A 22,249-nucleotide genomic window follows, 5' to 3' on the forward strand; every position below is an offset into this window, starting at 1 on the left:
TGCTAAAACATTCTTCTCCTTCCTGTTATCTTGCTGCCCTCTTTATGAATGGATTTGCGTTATGGGGAGAGGAGTGGAGGGGTGGTAAGGCTGAGAGACTTATGAAGGTGGTGCTTGTCCTAATTGTAAATGACAAGCAGTGTTCTCTGGAACTCAAAGGAAAATAAATATACAATAATCTCAAAGTACATTGTCAGTAGCCTCCCACTTAGAAGCTAAAACAAGAAATGAAACACTGAGTGATACTGGGGAGGTAGGGGATTAAATTAGTAGTTAAAGGGATAAGATAATCTGTCTCATGCAAATTCGATTGGGTTATTTAAATACCAAACCCAAAATGGAATGAGAATGAATGAAAATATAATTTGGTTACCATGGTATTATATGTACTCTTGTGAAAAACAAAGACCAAAAATAGTCCCAAACTATAGCAGACAATCAGGACAGGATAAATAGCTGTAAGGAAGGAGTAGTAACATGAGCTTGTGTAAACCTAAGCTTCAATCCTCTGATCTCCAGTAGGGCAGGGCCAAATTCAGGATCTTCTGTGGTGGCATGGGGGTGGGAGGGATTCAGAGCTCCTGGGCACGTGTGCACAAAGATGGGAATAGCCTTACATAACTTAGTCTTCAGTTCCATGAAATGGATTCCAGGGAAATAAGCAAGAAAGAGATCTGGTTATTGTTAGTAGCATAGGATGTGCTGGGTGGGGTGTAGGAGTCATAGACCTGCCTGCTTCGAATCCTAACCCCACCATTTACTCTCTGTGTGGCCTTGTATAAGCTACTTAAACTTTATGAGCCTCAGTTGTTTTCTTATCTATAAAATAGGAATGATAATTCTTGGCTCATATGTTGGGTATGGCTAAAATGATAATACACTGACGTAAATGTTCAGTAAATGGCTATTGCTTTTATATTTAGAGGGAACTTTTTAAATGCTTTTTAATATAGAGTGTTAAGAATAGTAAGAGGAGTATTTAAAAGGCAGAGATGAGTTTCAGGAATGAATTGATCGAGGAAATCTAGAAAGGCATATATCCATTATAATATATGCTTTAGTATATTAAAATTAGATATGCTATATCTATTCTCCTAGTACAAGTGATTTGAAGGGGACATGATATCGCTGGTGGGTCTCTGACAAAAAGCCAGCCGTCATGCAACCAGGAGTCCTCACAGCTGGCTTCACCATGGTAATACCACCAATCCCGATCATGATGGAGCTGCTTCATCTGTCTGGAATTTAGTCTTATGGCCTCAGATAGTTGGTTATTTTAATACACCCAAGAATGAATGAATTTCTCAGGGATAGATTCACACTAGCTAAGCTTATAAGAGACTGATGTATAAACTAGAATGCTACTATTATATGCATTTATTGTTAAAAATAGACCTGCTATGGGGACCAGAAAGCTTTGGCCAGCATGAGCAGGCATGATTTCCCCATAGGCAGATTACTTGGGAAGCCAAATTATAATCATAGGTTAGTGTATAATATGAAGATGTGGTTATATGATTCAGTGCATCAGACAGCCCTCTACCCTGTGGGAAGGGTTTGGGGCCAGGACCTTCCTTTTCCTGGCCAGCAGGAGACATCAATTCAGCACCCCCCCCCCACACACACACCTTGTTTATGCTGACTCATTGTACATGAACGCCTTCTAATTTAACACTTCCAAAGAGAATGCCAGAGCATTTATTCTGTTTCATGCCGGTACCTGCCAGTGCGGCTCTTTTGTTTCCAGCCCAGGAGACAGTCTACCTTTATGGGGACAGCATGACCACCCTTCTCCATTATATGTAGTTAGCGTACTTAAGCTTCAGAGTTTGGAGGTTTCTTTGCTTTCTTGTGCCTCTCTACAACAAGTACAGTTTTCTGAATGACAATATAATAAACTGGGAAGGAATTATATGTAGTTAGCGTACTTAAGCTTCAGAGTTTGGAGGTTTCTTTGCTTTCTTGTGCCTTTCTACAACAAGTACAGTTTTCTGAATGACAATATAATAAACTGGGAAGGACCCGAAAATTAATATTTTGGGTGCAATTTTATTTTAATGAGAACATTGATAAAAATAATATCTCCAAACTAAAGGACCCATGAAGAAACAAGTTGGCTTTTCTTCTGAGTTTTCCAGACAACAGAGTCTGTGACTTACAAGTGATGGCTATCGCTTTCCTCCAAGCCCCTGGCTGTTGGTGCTTTGTCGTTTTAGTGGGTATGTGCACGCTGGAGGTGGTGAGTGTTCAGGGAAGTTGGAGTAATTGCTGCTTCAGCGAGTTTGGCTACATCACCTCTTGCCTGTGCTTTGTATTGTTTCTCAGACCCAAAACCACAATATCACAATGACTCATGTGGTCAGAAACCAGAGAAAGCATTTCTTGTTCGAATTTTCTTTATGACAATTAAGTATTAGATGTGTAGTGGGCTTTATACTTTCAAACTTGTACTTGATCTTATTCGATCCCCAAAATAGCCCTGTGTGGCAAGCAAGGCAAGGATTAGTTACAGGCGAGGAAACCAAGGCCTGGAGGATTAGTTGTTTCAGTGCTCCTCAGCTGACGCTAGAATCCAAACCCTCTGTCTCCATACCAGTGCCCTTTCTCCTCAACCTTTTTGGGTTCTCTTGTGTAGATCTAGTTACTGTGCTGAGAGCTACCAGAGTTGTTGGCTGTGGATGTGAAGATTGTGTTTTTGTTTACTGTTCAGTTGATGGGATTTTGTCTGTCATTGTCACTTAAACCTCTCATCCTCCAAACTCACAGAGGACTTTGTTCTCAACTCACATTGTAGGCTGGGGTGTGGCCTTTGTGAACGAGGAGCATTCAGGCGTAAATCATAAACATTCCTGTCTTATGTCCTAACCCTTTGACCGTCCCACCTTCTCCGGGCTTTCCTTTGTGCCAAGACATCTGATTCAGCCTTGGCTTTCTAAGTTAGCCCAGAGAAGGGGGACTTCAGAGAAAAAGGACTTCCTTGCTTCCCTTGCTGATCAGGGACTGCGTGTCCTGCTGGCAGTTAGTCATTCCCTGCCTCGCTCTCCTGCTGCTGGCAGAGCTAACTCTCTGGCTTTGAGCTTTGTCAAGGGAACGGATGGCTCAGAAAACTCATTTCAGTTAGCTGTGCTTCTTTTTTGGTACCTTTGGGAAAGGTTTGGTGTTGAAAGGATATGCAATCAAGCTATTATCTAAAAGTAGCATTCCCTAATTACATGGAACTTTAGTTGTCCAGATCATTGTTCAAGTAATTTTAACCACTTACCCACCCAGCTACATACTGTTGAGTTTACATCAGAAAAGCCGAATACAGTTACTAAAAGTTATTAAAATGTAAGATTCAAATGAAGTCTTTTCTTCCTTTGCTCTGTGAGCTCAGCCCTTCTTTTGTTTCTGTTATTCATTTGGAGAACTCTGAACATACATTTTTGGACAGACTTAAAAATACTACACCAATCTCTTCTCTCCTTACATACTCATGTCAGCCCTGAATAGTTCTTTTATCTACTAGTAGGCAGAGTTATTACTACTGATTCAAGTGGCATCTTTACTAAAGACACTATCAAAGAGGAAATTCAAGCTGTTTAAATGAAAGTAGCAATAAATCAAATACAAGGTGACTGAACCATTGCTTTAAGGTTTTCTTCTTTTCCAGGTCAAATCATCACTTAATGTGTTTTTTTTTTCAAGAAGCCATATGTTTATGAGACAAGTGATTAACTCTGAACCTAGGGAAAAAGAAAATAATTGGCAACTGCATTCTCCCCAAAATTAGGCCAGTATCTTTGGCATCATCCTTAATAATTCTTTCTTTTATAATCCATATCCTATTCATCAGCAAATCCTGGGTCCCCCTTCAGAAGCCTTCCTTCCAATGCCAGTCATTTCCACTACCTCCCCGTCCCCCACTGGTGCTGGCCACCAAGCTCAAGCCACCGTAATCAATGACTGAGATTATTCCAACAGGCTCATTAACTGGTTTCTTGTTTACATAGCCAATTCCTCACCCAGCAGCCAGAGAGATTGTTTTAAACAGAAGCAACATCTGCTCTACACCCTCCCACAACTTCCTAAGACACTTGAAATAAGATCCAAAGTCTTGGCCATGGCCCACAAAGCCCTCCAAGACCTCGCCCCCTGGTACCATGCTTCTCCTGATTCCTACTGAGCATTTTCCAGCAGTTGGCATTTGCTGTGTCCTCTGCCTGTGATGTACTTCTCCCAGATGTCTGCGTGGTTAACTTCCTATTTCTGTTGGCCATAGAGGTTTCCATCACTACAGTCCTGCCCCTACCACGTGTCTGGAGCAGCACTCCTGCTCATCATCCTCCCGTCCTCATGCCTTGCTTTATTTTTCTTAACACACATTCCTACCAGCAAATTAGGTACTTATTTGTACATGGTCGATCTCACCACTCCATGAGGGAAAAGGTTTTTGTTTCTTTTATCATCCTATCCCCTGTGACTAAGTCAGTGCCTGACACATCACAGGCAGTCACTAAATGTTTGATGAATGACATGGGAAGAATGGCTACTTGGTCCCCTCCCCAGATGATTTTTTCAGCAGGCACTTGTCTTCTTTTCCACAAGCTGCCCTGTAGTGCTGTAGGGGAGTCAGGAACTAGAAGGACTATGTAGTTATGTCTCTGGGCAGTTGCAGGGGAGAAGTGATGTATGTAAGGGGTGTTTTTCTAGATCTGAAAAAGAAAAACTTACAAAATATACCAGTATTGAAATATGTTATTTCCCCTTCTGTTTCTACCCTGGCTTCTTATATAAAGAGCATTCAAAACATAAATAAAAAAATTGTTAGGTCAGAGTGAAGAAAGCCCTCAGATACACAAATAAATGACAAAAGTTCTTTACCAGGTGATCTGTATTGGGACTTGTAGAATGAAAAATACATGTCCTGTCATATAAATACTTAATAGTAAAAACCATATATCCTAATTTCTTGCATACTTGGGAATCCTTACCAATCAGGAATTGTCTTCTTCAATTGGAGAGGAAGCGATGGAGAAGGATGTGAAAAGCCAGTCTAAGCTGGATTCATCTAATAGGCTATCAGACAGTGTTTACACCGGGGCTGGGTCAGTTCAGACTGAAACGCATTTACTGTCCTTCTTTGCCTGTATTGATTTAATAATGAGTAGGGGGAGGGAGGATTCGGTAAAGGGACACAAAAGTCAACTACACTGTATGTTGATAAAATTAAATTTTAGAAAAATGATGAGTATACTAATTATCTTGACTTGATCATCACATATTGTACACAAATACCAATAGTCAACTCTATCCCACAAATTTGTATAATCAATTATGTTTCAATTAAAATAAGGAAAAAATTTAATAAATGTCAAATGATACAAAAAAATTGATTTCATGAAACATCAAAAAACAGGTTAAAATCTACTTGGTATGGGAATTTAAAACTATTATTATTGAGGTTTACATTATGAAATATTTATCATTTGTAGAAGTTTTGCTGAATAGGGGCCGGCCCGGTGGCGCACTGCTACAGTGCGCCGCTTGGGAGCATAGCGGCGCTCCCACCGAGGGTTCGGATCCCACATACAGACCGGTTCCCGCTCACTGGCTGAGCGAGGGGCGGGCGCAGCACCGAGGGTTGCGATCCCGTTGCCGGTCCCGGTCCGGTGCGGGCGTGACACTGAGGGTTGCGGTCCGTTGCCGGACACGAAAAAAAAAAAAAGACAAAAAAAAGGAAAAAAAAAAAAAGAAGAAGTTTTGCTGAATAAAATAGCCATTAAAAAATCATCACCAGGGCTGGCCCGGTGGCGCACTGCTACAGTGCACCGCTTGGGAGTGTGGCGGCGCTCCCACCGAGGGTTCGGATCCCACATACAGACCGGTTCCCGCTCACTGGCTGAGCGAGGTCCGAGGGTTGCGATCCCGTTGCCGGTCCCGGTCCGGTACGGGCGCAACACTGAGGGTTGCGATCCGTTGCCGGACACAAAAAAAAAGGAAAAAAAAAAATCATCACCATATTAAAAAAAAAATGTATTAAGAATAGAGACTCCATCAAATCCCACACTAACAAAGACAGCTTAGATTGTGTTTGTTATTCTCTACTCCAGCAGATTTTAGAAAGACTGCCATCAACAACGATTAAATGATTAACCCATGAATTACTCCTTTCCAAGGGCATTCAAGTTCATCAAAGCCTTATAATATTTTCAAATTGGCTGGCATACACTGCCACCTTTGATGCTCAGATTCAAAAAAGAGAGCAGATGAAATTGAGAGCAGATGTTAGAATCATAACATTTTGAAGCCAGGAGAGATCCTCATACCTCTTTTTACAAAGGTATAAATGAGACTCAGGTTGGAAAGGTCAGATTCAAAAGGCTCTTCCTCTGAATGTTCATGAGAAGGAACTTTAGTCGTGTCATGGCTTTGGGGAGAGACAAGAGCCCAGCTTTGAAAGCAGCCATTGGAAACATACGGAGCGAGCACTGGATCTGGAATCAGGACCAGTGTTTAAAGTGCTGCCCTTGTCTTTCATTAACAGTGTAGCACCGTGTTCTCTGCTGGGCAGAACCCCTGTTTCCTAATGTATAAAATAAGGCTAATGAAGAAAGGTTTGCATGAGAACTAAATGGAAATACACTCACTAGAAAAATTAAAATGTAGTCTCTGTCTAAGCCACACCATCCTGTGATGCTGGGCACTTTTCATGGGTTATCCTTTTTCAGTTGGCCAAGTCAGTGGTATCAGCCCTATTATACAGATGAGGTAACTGAGGCCAAGAGGGATTAAGAAACTTGCTCAGGTTCATACAGCCAGCAGATGATATTGTACCCGGATCTGTGGGACAACAAAAGCCCTCCCTCATTCCCTGACACAGGTACAGCCCGCAGCAGATGCTCCAGAAATGTTTCATGAATCAATATGTGTCGTGAGGAAAAACACTGAAGAAAAATAAGGCATCAATGTAAATGTCCCCGGAAAGGGTTTGTAAACTTCTTAAAAGCAATGTGGACTAAATAAATCAAAGGCCTCATGAGTCACAGAAGTTCATTCATTTTGTTTTTTGGCCTTTGCTTCCACCAGGTCAGCCACCATCCACCTATCTCTGCATGTCATGCCGAGTCTGAAAATTTTGTTTTCTGGCAAGGTAATGTACTAATATATAATTAACCTGCATTTTGTGTAATGCTATAGGTTTATTTTGTTCAAGAATTGCTATAAATGCTGGCTGAGATCAAAAGTGGCCCCAAACTTGGACCCGGTTAGGAGGATCTGTATCAGTTGTTCTCACCTCATGGCTGAACAGTAATTGATATTCATCCATCTTTAATTGATATTAAGTATTTGATTTTAAGGGATTATTAATTGATATTAAGAATTTAGGGGAATAACTTATTTAGTTTTTCCCATTTTTAAAAATTCTCAGTCTTTATCTGAGCCACAGCGCCACCGCGCTCCCAAGCGGCGCACTGTAGCAGTGCGCCACCAGGCCGGCCCCATGACTGTGGTATTTGAATGCTAAGATTTATTTATTCAAGAAACATCTTTCGGGCCCATCTAAAGGCATCATGTTAAACATTTATTCATTAATCTAGCACAATAGTTTTAAAAAGGTCAAAGTTGCATTTTTATGGGATGTGTATATACTTTATGGTATAATAGGGCTGCTTTTATAATTCATACGGACAATATATTTAACCCTGTTTTATGGGATTTAAAATTATTACAGAAGAGGTGTGTTGGTTTTATATTGTATTTTGCTTTGATGTTTACATTTGGCCACACCAAGAAAGATGCCAAATTCTCCATCAAGGCTATAATGCTTCCCTCCCCCATTACTACATTGTTTCTGTGAGATGACTATCATCTACTTTATAATAACTCACTTTAACATATGTCTGCATTATGGGGCAGGGGAACATTCCATAGCTCCTCTCCCATTCCCAGTGGGACACACTGGGTGGGGTGGGGACTCTCTTGCCCTGCTTTAGTTTTACCTGATCTCAAGGTTTCAAAGTTAACTCCGTTGTTTGCATTGAGAGGTAGCTGGTTTGGGGAAGAAGGAAGGGGTGCAGCATTTTGTGATATGAAGTATCTCCAACTGGTTGGATTAAAAAAAACGATGACAAAGGAAAGCAGAAAATTGCATGATAGGGGTTAGGTTTGTAAAGTCAGTGTTTGAAGTTAAAATTGCCCTTGAAAAGCCCATAGGCACAGTGAGGGGCTAATGTTCTTAGGAGGCACATGAAAACTAAGACAAACCAAAGAACAGTAGATTTGCATTTCCTACATCATATTGCAGCTGGGACTTGTGTTCATTGGACAATCTGACAGATACCCACACTAGTTAAGTCTTTGTCTGTTCTTGTCTTTGGCCCAAGCTGGTATAGTTGCAGGCCCATCTATGAAATGTGGGTACAGCATGCAGGACTCTGGATTATTCCATCCTGCAGTTCTCTACCCAGAGGAGTGGCACACAGAACTGGGTTTCAACTATGATCCTCAGCTCAGTTGAGGGTCCAGAGCAAGGCGAGTGGCTGTGGATTTGCACCCCCTGCTCTCCTTCCCCGCCCTCGGCCCTACCACATACATCCCTGTTCATCTCAAACAGGGCCCAGTACTCTGAGTTCTTGGAAAGAGGGGTTTAAAACAGCCTGCAGCTGCTTAAAACTTTTGGGGGGGGAAGCTGGAAAACCACTGAGGTAAACCAAAAATGCTGGGTTTTACTCTTTCCTATTGGTGTGGTTTGGGAAATGTTACTTAATCTTTCTGGTTTCAGTCTCCTTGTTTATAATCTGAAGGTTTGGGGATAGATAGGATAAGTGTAAGATAACTCTGCTAGGAACCAGCTAAATCAGAGAAATTTCTGGAAACACCACCGCCAGCATTACTTTGTTTTCACTTGTACTGAATTATAACAGCACATAAACCACTCAGAGTTCCCTGACTGTAACTGAGATAATGAGGAAATAGAACTGAGGAGCCATTTCCTCTCTAGCTTCTTTATTACTAAGTAATGACCCCTTGCCAAAAAGTGGTCTCTGTTACAGGGGATTCTCTTTTCTGGAATGTAATTACTTAATTACTCAAGAAACTTTTGTATCTTGACAAAAATTTTTTTCTTAGGAGTTGACTTAACATTTCCTCAACGATCGTGTGTACAGCTCTTTTTTTATAAAAAAAATTCTTTTTCAGAAGTTACCTTGGCTCTGTCTTCTTGTAGGTAATTTGAAGAGCTGGGCTTTGTCATGCAATTTTCAATAATTAAGTATGCGGAGCCCCAGGAAGAGTGTTTTTGTGTTGCTTAGTAGTCCCATATTAAAATACTTCCTGTTTGAAATCGCAATTAAAATATTTGCAGGTACTTTCAGAACAGATAATTTTTACATTGGTAGCCAGTGTCAGGTTATATGCTTTATGAATGGGCAGTCCTCAAAAGTCCGTTTTTATTTTTACGTTTTTCAAAACATCTCTATCCTCATCGCTTGCCACCTGGCCGCCCTCCCACGCAGGCTTCTGGAGACTTCCATTCATTCACCAGTTTCCTCTCACCCTGATTGACCTGAGCGAGTTGGAGCTGACTGTATCAGGAGCGCCCTCTTGAGGACAGACTTGCTGAAGGAAACGAAAGATGTTTCCTTCAGTCAAACGTCGTGCTTTGCGTTGAATCTCAGAGTGTAGGGGAAGGAACAGATTTCATGAGTCACAGAAGTTCATTCATTTTGTTTTTTGGCCTTTGCTTCCACCAGGTCAGCCACCATCCACCTATCTCTGCATGTCATGCCGAGTCTGAAAATTTTGTTTTCTGGCAAGGTAATGTACTAATATATAATTAACCTGCATTTTGTGTAATGCTATAGGTTTATTTTGTTCAAGAATTGCTATAAATGCTGGCTGAGATCAAAAGTGGCCCCAAACTTGGACCCGGTTAGGAGGATCTGTATCAGTTGTTCTCACCTCATGGCTGAACAGTAATTGATATTCATCCATCTTTAATTGATATTAAGTATTTGATTTTAAGGGATTATTAATTGATATTAAGAATTTAGGGGAATAACTTATTTAGTTTTTCCCATTTTTAAAAATTCTCAGTCTTTATCTGAGCCACCACCATCTTTATCTGTAACTTTTTCTCTATCTCATTTCACAGCCACTTGAAATGCCTCGAATATTTCAAGAGACACTAAATATTTACATTTGTTCATCAGAGTGGAGACAGCAGAGGGGTTTTTGCTTTTAAAAAATTGAAATTTTATTTCTGAAATCACACTTTACATTGCTGACTTCTTTTTTCAGTTTTGAGATTGTTCCTAAAATTTTGTTTAGTTTATTTTTGGATGGGGGAGGGCAAGTTGCTCTCAGGAATAAACAAGACTGTACATATTTCCTAGATGGATTAGTTAATTTTTTTAATGTCTTCATTTATTCTCATGAAAGAACATATGAGCATCCTGGGTTTTCAAACAGCACATACCAGTTTTAAAACATTTTTTCTCTGCTAACAGTGATATCACCTGATTACCCATATTGCCCTTATATATATGTAAAATTTTTAAAGTGCAGTAAAACATACTGTAATGGTCTCCCCCAACCCCATCTTCTTCCCCAGACACCCAGTCTCTCTCTTTGAAGGCGATCAATATTACCAGTTTAAAGTTACATATATGATGGTTTTCTTTCTTAACCTTGGCTATTAAAGTTTAAAGTTGAAGCTTAATTTGAAACCTCTCTAATTTTCAGTAAAACTCTCTAGAAATAATTCTTATAAGGTCCCTAACCTATTAATTAATAAATCTCATTAACTGTATAAGCACCTCTGCTTTGTTTTTTTTTAATTATGTAGTTTTTAAATGAGAGGCATCTTCTCATAGTAGTTCCTGTGTGCTCCCTACCTTACATGCTTCCCTCCTCAACTCCTTTCCTAATCATCTTTTTCCTGGGCAGTCCTTCCTCATCAGCTTTTCCTGGGCCATCCCACCTGTTACCATAGACCCATGACTCCCAATTCTTTCTTTTTTATCCAATCTGACATTTCTCTGCCTTTGAATTAGGTTGTTTAGGCCATTTACATTTATTGTGACTATAGATGTAGCTGAGTTTAAATCTGCCCTCTTGTTATTTGTTTTGTCTGTTGTTTTAGTCCGTTTTGTGTTGCTATAACAGGATACCTGAGATTGGGTAATTTATAAAGAAAAGAGGTTTATTTAGCTTACGATTCTGGGACAGCTGCATCTGGCGTGGGCCTCAGGCTGCTTCTACTCATGGTAGAAAGTGGCAGGCAGCCGGTGGGTACAAGCAGATCACATGGTGAGAGGAAGCAAGAGAGAGAGAGAAGGTGCCAGGGTCTTTTTAAGCAACAAGCTCTCGCAGGAACTAATCAAGCGAGAACTCACTCATTAATCCCCCCTCCCCCAGGGAGAGAATTAATCCATTCACGTGGGATCCGCTCCATGACTCAATCAGTTTCCAACCTTGCCACATTGGAGATCAAATTTCCACATGAGTTTTGGAGGGGACAGCACATCCAAACTCCATCATCCTGCCCCTGGCCCCTCAAAACTCATGTCACTCTCACATACAAAATACAATCATTCTGTCCCAACAGTTCCCAAAGTCTTAGCTTGCTCCAGCACCAACTTAAAAGTCCAAAGTCTCCTCTGAGACCAAAAGCAAGTCCTTCCAGCTGTGAACCCGTGAAAACAAAACCAAATTTATCTACTTCCAAGATACAATGGTGGAACAGACATTGGGTACACATTCCCATTCCAAAAGGGAGGAATAGGCCAGAAAAAAGGAAAAACGGTCCCAAACAAGTCCGAAACCCAGCAGAGCAGACATTAAATCTCAAGGCTAGTGAATCAGGTACCTTGATTCCATGTTCGACTGCCTCTGCACAGTGGTGTGGGGGATGGCTCCCCAAGTCCTTGGGCAGCTCAGCTCCTATGGCTTTCTTAGTCTTGGGCCACACTTCACCTCTCCCAGGCTGGTGTTCCACTCTGGTAGCTCCACAGGTCTGGGGTCTCCATGGTGGTCCTGCTCTCATGGCTCCACTAGGCATGGAGCTGTTGGGGTTTCTCTGCTGCAACTCTGACCCCACATTTCTGCTTGGCATTGCTCTAGTGAAGGCTGTCTGCAGTGACTCCACCCTTGTGACAGATCTCTTCCTGGGCCCCCAGACTTTTCCATACATACATTGAAATCTGGGTGGAGGCTCCCAAGGCTTCCCGGCTCTGGCATTCTGTGAGCCTGCAGACCTAACACCACGTGGATGCCACCGACGTTTCAGGCCTCTTCTCTCCAGGGCTGCTGTAGAAACCACACTTGGGGCTGCTCCAGCCGGAACAGCTGGGATGCAGGGAGCAGGGAGCAGGTTCGCTAGGGCAGCGGTGCCCCAAGTCTGTCCTCTGGGACAACCAAGTCCTTGGGGGCCTCAGGGCCTGTGATGGGTGGGGCACCCTTCCAGACTTTTCAAATGCCTTTAGGACATTTTTTCCATTGTCCTGGTTCTTAGCATCTGGCTGCCTCACTGCCAAGATAATGTCTTTAGCAAACAGTTTATCAGCTTCACCCTTGCATTGTTCTCTGGCTCTCTGCTTCTTTACCGCGTGGCCAGGCTGCAAAGTTTCCAAATCTTTATGCTCTGCTTCCATTTTAAATTCTGGCTTTATGTCATGCCTTTGCCGCCATAACTCAGAGTAGGCTGTTAGAAGTAGCCATGCAGCATTCTTAATGCTTGGCTGCTTGGAAATTTCTTCAGCCAAATGCTCTGGTTCACAACTCTTAAGTCTCACCTTCCACAGAGTCCAATGGCATGGACACAATACGGCCAAGTTCCTTGCTATGGTGTAGCAAGGGTTATCTTTTGTCCCATTCCCACTAAGTTCCTCATTTCTACCTGAGACCTCATCATCTGCACGGCCTTCACTGTCCAGAGACTGGGTAATTTATAAGGAAAAGAGGTTTATTTGGCTTATGATTCTGGGACAGCTGCATCTGGCACGGGCCTCAGGCTGCTACTACTCGTGGTGAAAAGTGGCAGGCAGCCGGTGGGTACGAGCAGATCACATGAGGTGAGAGGAAGCAAGACAGAGAGAGAGAGAGAGAGGTGGTGCTAGAGTCTTTTTAAGCGACCAGCTCTCGCGGAAACTAATTTGAGCGAGAACTCACTCATTAATCCCCCCTCCCCCAGGGAGAGCATTAATCCATTCATGAGGGATCTGCCCCCATGACTCAATCAGCTTCCAACACTGCCACATTGGGGATCAAATTTCCACATGAGTTTTGGAGGGGACAACACATCCAAACTCCATCATCTGTCATATCTGTTCTTTGTTCTTCTTTTCCTCTTTTTCTGTCTTCTTTTGAACTAATTGAATACTCCATAATTTCATTTTTATCTCCTCTGTTGGCCTCTTTGTTTTGTTTCTTAATTGTTACTTTAGGATTCACATTATTTATCTTTAACGTATTACAATCAAGTACAGTCATGAACAGCATAGCAGTGTTTATTGTCAAGAAGAGACCTCATATATACGATGGTGGCTATACCATTTAGCCTAGGTGTGTGTAGGCTTCACCACCTCAGCTCATGTAAGTACACACTAAGATGTTCACATAATGGAGAAAGTGCCTAATGACACATTTCTCAGAATGTATCTGAGAATGTATCATTAAGTGAAGGACGACTTTTATATACTAGGGTACTTCAAAAAGGTCATGGGAAAATAGGATTAGAAGGCAACATGAGTCTTTCCATGACCTTTTTGAGGTACCTTCGTATTATGCCACTTCACATATAGTATAAGAAACTTACAAAAGTGTACTTCTGTTTTTCCTCCCCCAACCTTTGTGCTATTTTTGACATACATTTTATTTATGTGTGTTAAACTCCACAATACATGTTTTTTTGCTTTAAACAACCAGTTATCTTCTTTTCTTCAACAAGTTCATTGAGATATGATTCACATACTGTATAATTCACCTGTGTAAAGTGGACAATTTAGCTCGTATTATGTCCACAGAGTTGTATAGTCATCAGCATAGTTCACTTTAGAACATTTTTAATCACTCCAAAAGAAAACCCTTTAGCAAATACCACCCTCCTCCTAATTTCCCTCAACATTTCCCAGCCTTACACAACTACTAATCTGCTTTCTGTCTCTACAAATTTGCCTATTTGGGGCATTTTATAAAAATTAAATTATGCAATATGTGAGAGGACACTCTCTGTTCCCAGCCCCACCTCTCTCACCTGGACTGCAGCCATGGTGCCTTCTGGCCTCGCTGCTTCCACCCTCAGTCCTATGGTCTGTCTGTCCTCAGTGCAGCAGTGAGATGGGACCTCCTCTACTGTTCTTTTTCTATTCCCTGTCTCTGTTGGTACCACCATTTGTGCAAATTAGAAAAATCTGACATCATTCATAAATTCACTCTTTCTCAAGCTGTATCTAATTTGTCACCCAGTTCTGTATATTTCTACTTTAATATTTCTGGGATCGGGTCGGCCCTGTGGCTCACTCGGAAGAGTGCGGCGCTGGGAGTGCCAAGGCTGCGGGTTCGGTTCCTATATAGGGATGGCCCATGCACTCACTGGCTGAGCGTGGCGTGGACCACACTGTGCCGAGGGTTGCGATCCCCTTACCAGTCAAAAAATATATATATATATGTGTGTGTATATATATATTTCTGGGATCACTTACTTCCAACTCCATCCTCATGGCTGTTGTCTTGGTTCACTTCAACCCAGTGTATCCCATGGACAACTGCAATAGCCTCTTAACTTGCCACCTTGCTTCTGATCTCTCCATTGCCTGTTCCATTCTCCATGTTGCTTCCAATTGTCCTAGCAAGGTGTGTATCTAATCACATTAGTTCCCTGTTTGCTTTTCCCCAGTGCACACAAACCAGACTGCTTAGCCAGGCTTGTTTTTTGTCTGCAATTGGACTTTCTACTCTTCTCTCTAGACAATCTCAGACCTACAGGACAGAACCACACGGTGCTCTCTTATACCTCTGTCCCCTTGAACAAGTTATTCTTCTGCTTTAAATTACTTTTTCTCTACCTGGTGAACTCCTGCATGTTTTTCAAAGCCCCATTTAAATGGCCCCTCTGACAAGCTCTTCTGATGACTTTCCCAGGCGTATTGCTCATTCCTTCTTTTCCAGTTTCATGTCACCTTACAACACACTCAGTTACAGCCTGTGCCTCTCTGTGTGGTCACTGCTTGTTTTCACTTCTGTCTGCCTTTCATATTATGAACTCTTCCAAGGGAAGGACTTTATCTTATAATTTTAGTTTCCCTGATTCTGTCTAAGGTACCCAGTTGGTACTATATTGCATGAAAAGTTATCCTATACAGCAATTGATTTGTTTATGAAGAGGTTGTACTATATAGTGATGATCACTTATGTAGCCTAAGAATGCTTTGATTTACCTAGCTGTCTGCTAAATATGCAACATTTGGTATTTCATTTCAGATGTGAGATGGAAAAACAAATTCTGGGGCAAATCCATGGAAATTGTTCCCATTGGCACAACCCACGCAACTCTCCCAACGTAAGTTCTTCTGTGATTTAGAATGTTACAGAATTTAGGGCCAAGATTTTTTTTTTTCTTTTTTGTCTTTTTTTGTGACCGGTAGCGGGATCGCAACCCTCAGTGTCGTGCCCGCACCGCGACCGGCAACGGGATCGCAACCCTCAGTGTCGCGCCCGCACCGCGCTCAACCAGTGAGCGGACCGGTCTCTACATGGGATCCAAACCCTCGGTGGGAGCTCACCGCACTCTCAAGCGCCGCACTCTACCGAGTGCACCACTGGGCCGGCCCCAGGGCCAAGATTTTACTTTAGGGACAGGCTGCTCACTGTCCCCCATGGCACTGAGTGTATGTTTTTATATTCTAATCTGTTCGACAGTAGATTTAAGTGTTCCTCATTTTGGCAATCTCACGTTTTCGTTCTCACAAAATGGAAATGCCTCCTGGAGACCAAAGTTCCCTGAATAGAAGCTTTTTAAAACTCTTTTCTACTTCCTAACAAGATTAAGAATGGTAGTTTTTCTGTAACAGTGTTGTCCTGCCTCACTGTCAAAATTCCTTTTAAGAAAGATATGGCCTTGATCTTACAGGCATCATTGATGCTTAGTTATAAAGCACAGTGATTGTGAGCAGGGATTCTGGAGCCACAGTCAAGCTTCACACGCTTCTCTGCTCCCTACCGATTGTGAGTCCCTGGCTGGTAACTTCACCCTTCTGATCGCTGGTTCCCTCGTCTAATAGGTTGGGGATAATAAAACACCTATTTCCTGGGGCCATTGTGAAGGTGAAACATAATATATGTAAAGCACTTAAAATAATACTTAGCGGGCCGGCCCGGTGGCGCACTGCTTAGTGTGCCGCTTGGGAAGTGCGGCGGCGCTCCCGCCGAGGGTTCAGATCCCACATACAGACCGGCCGCTCACTGGCTGAGCGAGGTGCGGGAGCAACACCGAGGGTTGCGATCCCGTGGCCGGTCCCAGTCTGGTACGGGCGCGACACTGAGGGTTGCGATCCGTTGCTGGTCACGAAAAAAGACAAAAATAATAATAATAATAATACTTAGCACATGTATGTGCCATCTAGGTGTTTGGTCTCATTACCATTATTTCCATAATTATTATTTAACACCATAAGTGATATCCGAATACTTTATTATCATAAAAGCTGCAAGTAATAAATATCTAGCAAATTGTGTAAAACCCCCATACCTTCCTCACACCCATTCCATTCCCTCTCCTAGTTCGGCAACTTTACACAAGTCACCTCTGGCTCAGCATTGCCTCCTCTGTCAGAAGAAGGAGTGGGTTGTTCTGGGAGACCAGCAGCTTCTAGTGAACTCAAATCTGCCTGCTGTCATTTTCTGTGGCATGCATGCCTTCTTGGAGAGCAGAAGCTTGTACAATGCCCAGCATGGTGTAGACGCCATCAGTGTTGGTTCCATGAATGAAGGAATGAGCAGTTCACTGCATGACTTACTTTATAAAATAGTGGTGTTTGTTTGCATTTTCTGCTGGCTCTTCTGGGAGTCAGTACTTTCACCTTTTTCTCTGTTTTAGTTTTGGAGATCATTTTGAGTGGAACAAAGTGACCTCTTGCATCCATAACATCTTAAGTGGGCAGAGGTGGATTGAGCACTATGGAGAGATTGTCATCAGAAACCTGAGTGATGATTCCTGCCACTGCAAAGTGAACTTTATAAAGGTGACTTGGGTGGCCCTCTGAGCTCTGGCAGAGCCCGGGCCTTGGGCACAGGGCATTTGGGGGTATTTTTTACCTTTACCTTTGTACCAGCATGCAAGCAGTACCCCCTCCTTGCCTCCTTCCTCCCACCCTTACTCCCCTATGATCCCTCCTCAGTGCAGCAGCCCTTTTAGTATATGTCATCATGCTTTAACATCATGCACCTTGAAGACATTAAGCTAAATGAAATAAACCAGACACAAAACACATATACTGCCTGATTCCCTTATATGAGATACCGGAGGAGTTAAATTCATAGACAGAAAGTAGAATGGTGGTTGCTGGGGGCTGGGGGAGAGAGGAATGGGGAGTTAGTATTTAATGGGTAGAGTTTCAGCTTTACAAGATGTAAAGAGTTCTGTTGATGGATGGTGCTGATGGTTGCCTAACATTGTGAATGTACTTACTGCCACTGAACTGTACACTTAGGGTTAAAAAGGTAAATTTTGTTATGTATGGTTTGCCACAATTAATAATAATTCATGCCATATCATTCCTTTGAGCAAAATCCTCCAGCAACTTCCATCTTTATCAGAATAAAAGCCTGCATCCATACAGTGGCCCGCAAGGCCCTGCACGGTCTGCAGTCCCCACTCCCACCCCTTCACACATGTGCTTGCACACACGTGTGCACACACATGCACTCACATGCCACCCTTGCTCCTCTCCACCCTCCGTTCCTCCCACACTCTCCTCCCCTCCACACCATCCCCTGGCCACACTGGTCTTTCTCTTTCTTCATTTTCTCTGCCAGGGCCACTCTCCCCAGATCCTCTAGCCACCAGCCCCACCCTGTCACTCACTCTCTGTCGTATCCTGTTTTCTTCAAAGTTTTATCATGTCTGAGGTTAGCTTGCCTGTTATTGCTTTACTAGTTTATTTTCTGTTCTCCACATCCCCCTTGCCGGCCCTGGCTCCCTGCTCCATCTTGCTCACGACTGTAGCCCTGATGCCTGGAAATGGTGTCTGGCACACAGCAGAGGTGCATAAACAGAGAATGATGCAGAGATTGGCCAGAAGCAAAAGAGGATGGAATTATCTCTTTATCATTTCAGCTTCCTTGGCTTGTCCATCTTCTCTCCCTCCTAGATTGCTTCTTCCCCTTAATAATTTCAGGTACTTAAAATGGCTTTAAAGTGTTACCCTCTTCAAGGAACAAAGTACTGCCCTTTGTAAGTTTCAGTTACCCATGGTCGACCGTGGTCCAAAAATACCAAATAGAAAATTCCAGAAATAATTCATAACTTTTAAATTGTGCACCATTCTGAGTAACATGGTAAAATTTCTCACCGTCCTGCTCTGTCCTGCCTGGGATGTGGTTCCCCCGTTTGTCCAGCATATTCACATTGCCACGCTCACTGCCCAGTCGTCACTTGGTAGCCATCTCAGTTATCAGATCCACTGTCACAGTAGCAGCACTTGTGTCCAAGTCACCCTTGTTTTACTTAATGGCCCCAACGCGCGTGAGTAGTGATGCTGATAATTTGAATATGCCAAAGGGAGGTCATAAAGTGTTTCCTTTAAGTGAAAAGGTGAAGTTCTTGACTTAATAAGGAAAGAAAAAAATCACATGCTGAGGTTGCTGAGATCTATGGTAAGAATGAATCTTCTCTCTATGAAATTTTGAAGAAGGAAAAAGAAATCTGCATAGTATATACAGGGTTTGACACTATCCATGGTTTCAGGCATCTACTGGGGGTCTTGGAACATATTTCCCTAGGGTAAGGGGGCACTACATGTTTGTGTTTAAGATCAAAATCATAAGCTGAGAGATTAGGTTCAAATTGTGGAATTTCATGCAGTACCTCTCTGTACCACCTGTAACCCATAGGGGGCGCTCATGAAGAGGTGGATTGGGGTCTTTATTATTGCGCTCATAAATGGATTGTATAGGCAGACATAAAGCTGCAGTGACCTTACATTTGGGGCAAAATAAATATGACCCTACCTTGAAAGCTTTGTCTAATAAGCTCACTGCAAAAAAGCAAAGGGCAACCTGGAGCAGGGTATGTTACCCTGACCCAGGTGAGAGCCACCTAGTTCTCATCATTTCCCCAGGGAAATGTGCTAGAGCCACGTCTACCACCCACTTGGTTCTCATCCACTGAGGACCAGAGAATGGATTTTTGTAGTTATGAGAGATGAGCATTGGACATGCCTCTGGTGTTGAAAGAGAATCTGAAAGCAAATGCCACCATTACCTATGGAATAAGACTCTGTCCCTCTGTGGCTTTTCATCACATTGTCAGCATTGGATTTGTAGGCAAATAACATCTGAGAGAAAATCTGACTCCTGCTTCAGAACAAAGTTAAGAATCTGGACAGTCTTCCCCCCACCCCCCTCATTTTTACATGGCTGGAGAACTTAAATTTCTACTTCGGTGCTGAGATGCTGCTGTACCCCAGCCTTCCTTCACATTTTTACCACAGCTTTGGAAAGGAGAAGCTGAACCACTAGAAGTGGCTGGAGAACTTAAATTTCTACTTCGGTGCTGAGATGCTGCTGTACCCCAGCCTTCCTTCCCATTTTTACCACAGCTTTGGAAAGGAGAAGCTGAACCACTAGAAGAGGACCTGAAAATGCCACTCAACTTTACTGGTTTCCAAATATGGATTCCATTTCAGCTGAAAATAGTACTAGGATTTTTGATTTATGGAGAAATACCTTCTTTCTGTTCTTTCATAGAGATTTTTAGGGCCAGGTATTGGGAGAGTTGAAAAAATTAACTGTAGGGAGTTGGAGCTCCCTCTGCTGGCTCGGGTGTGGTACTGTATAAAACAGACAAGGTTGGGCTGGGCTGGGCTGGGCTGGTTTGGCTTGAACTGAACTGAGTGCAAGGCATCTCACAGACCACAGTCAGTACACAGTGAGAACATGGTCTGCATAAGGTTCCAGTGGGTTGGATGAACAATCCTATTTTGGGGGAAAAAAATAAACTGAATTCAAGCAACCTCCTTGGTTGGTTTGCAAAGGACCATCTAGTATTTTTAGAGAAAAAAATTATGAGTTAAATTTCCTTGCAGTAGTCAGAGCTACAGTGCTGTAAGAGCCACGGTGACAGCCAAGGAACAGCTGATCTATAAGAGGAGGCTTATGGGCCAACCACACTACTTGGCTGATGTCTTAAGGGTAGAACTCAGCCTTTCCTTCCTACATTGTATGTAGCAAAAGTAGAAAAAAACAATGTATCTTACATAAGTGTTGGTTATTGAGGTACAAACTAGAGAGTTTACCATTAGTTTTTATTAAATAACTAAAGGTATGATTTTAAAAAAATAAATAAAAAAGCCAGAGCCCAGGCATAAAAGCAGACACATAGACCAATGGAACAGAAAAGAGAACCCAGAAATAAATCCATCCATTTAGGATTAGTTGATTTTTGACAAAGGTGCCAAGAACACACAATGGGGAAAGAACAGTCTCTTCAATAAATAGTGTTGGAAAAACTGGATATCCACATACAAAAGAATGAAGTTAGACCCTTATCTCACATTATATACAAAAATCAACTCAAATTGGATTAAACACTTAAACATAAGACCTGAAATTAAAACTGCTAAAAGAAAATATAGGGGAAAAACTCCATGATGTTGGCCTGTGCAATGATTTTGGGGGGGGGGATAGACTTCTAAAACACAGGTAACAAGAGCAGAAATAGACAGATGGGACTACATCAAACTAAAAAGCTTGTACACAGCAAAAGAAACAATAAAGAAGAGACAACCTACAGAACGAGAGAAAATATTTGCAAATTATACATCTGATAAGAGGTTAATATTAAGGAACTCAGCTCAAAAGCAAGAGAACAGATAACCTGACTAAAAAATGAGCAAAGGACCTGAATAAACATTTCTCAAAGGCCCGGCTGATTAGCTCAGTTGGTTGTAGTGCAGCCTTCTAACACCAAGGTCACAGGTTTGGGTCCCCACACCAGTCAGCTGCAAAAAACCAAAACAAACAAAAACTCAGAAGATATACAAATGGCCAACAGATAGATGAAAAAATGTTCAACATCACTAATCATCAGGAAAATGCAAATTAAAAACAAAATGACATATCACCTCATACCTTTTAGAATGGCTGTTAAGAAAAAGACAAGATAACAAGTGTTGGCAAGGATGTGGATAAAAGGGGACCCTTGTACAGTGTAGGTAGGAATGTAAATTAGTACAGCCATTACGGAAAACAGAGTGGGGATTCCTCAAAAAATTAAAAATGAAATTACCATATGATCCAGCAATTCCACTACTGAGTATATTTCCAAAGTAAATAAAATCAATATGTTCAAGAGATATCTGCACTCCCGTGTTTATTGCAACACTATTCACGATAGTCAAGACATGGAATCAACCTAAGTGTCCAAAAATAGATGAGTGGATAAAGAAAAATGTGGTATATATACACAAAGAAATACAATTTAGCCTTTAAAAAGAAGGAAATCCTGTCATTGTGACAACATGGGTGAACCTGGAAGACATTATGTTAAGTGAAAAAAGCCAGGCACAGAATGACAAATACCACATGTTCTCACTTATGTGTAGAATCTAAAAAAGTTGAACTCATAGAAGCAGAGAGTAAAATGGTGGCTGCCGTGGGTTTGGGGAGGATTGGGGACATCTTGGTCAAAGGATACAAAATTTCACTTGGACAAAACGAATGAGTTCAAGAGATCTATTGTACAACATGGTGACTGCAGTTCCTAACAATGTATACTTGACAGTTTCTAGGAGTAGTTTTTTTTTTTTTTGTCTTTTTCGTGACCAATAAGGGGATCGCAACCCTTGGTGTGGTGTCACCTGCACCGCGCTCAGCCAGTGAGTGCACCGGCCATTCCTATATAGGATCCGAACCCACGGCGGGAGCGGCGCTGCACTCCCAGCGCCGTACTCTCCCGAGTGCGCCACGGGGCTGGCCCTCTAGGAGTGGTTTTTTTTTTTTTTTAAAAAAAAGATGACCGGTAAGGGGATCTTAACCCTTGACTTGGTGT

The 22,249-nt window shown here is 42.2% G+C and overlaps 1 protein-coding gene across 1 annotated transcript in view; it reads left to right on the forward strand.

The window, feature by feature from the left end:
• OSBPL3 (oxysterol binding protein-like 3) overlaps positions 1–22,249 on the forward strand; it is a 92,361-nt gene that overhangs the window by 61,403 nt on the left and 8,709 nt on the right. Inside the window, exons 15-17 of the mRNA XM_008581744.1 lie at positions 7,069–7,132; positions 15,463–15,541; positions 17,078–17,222. Coding sequence (XP_008579966.1) covers positions 7,069–7,132; positions 15,463–15,541; positions 17,078–17,222 — 288 coding nt within the window. The remainder of the gene's footprint in view (positions 1–7,068; positions 7,133–15,462; positions 15,542–17,077; positions 17,223–22,249) is intronic.

The sequence above is a fragment of the Galeopterus variegatus genome, unplaced genomic scaffold (genome assembly GCF_000696425.1).
Source record: "Galeopterus variegatus unplaced genomic scaffold, G_variegatus-3.0.2 Scaffold2451, whole genome shotgun sequence".
NCBI lineage: Eukaryota > Metazoa > Chordata > Mammalia > Dermoptera > Cynocephalidae > Galeopterus > Galeopterus variegatus.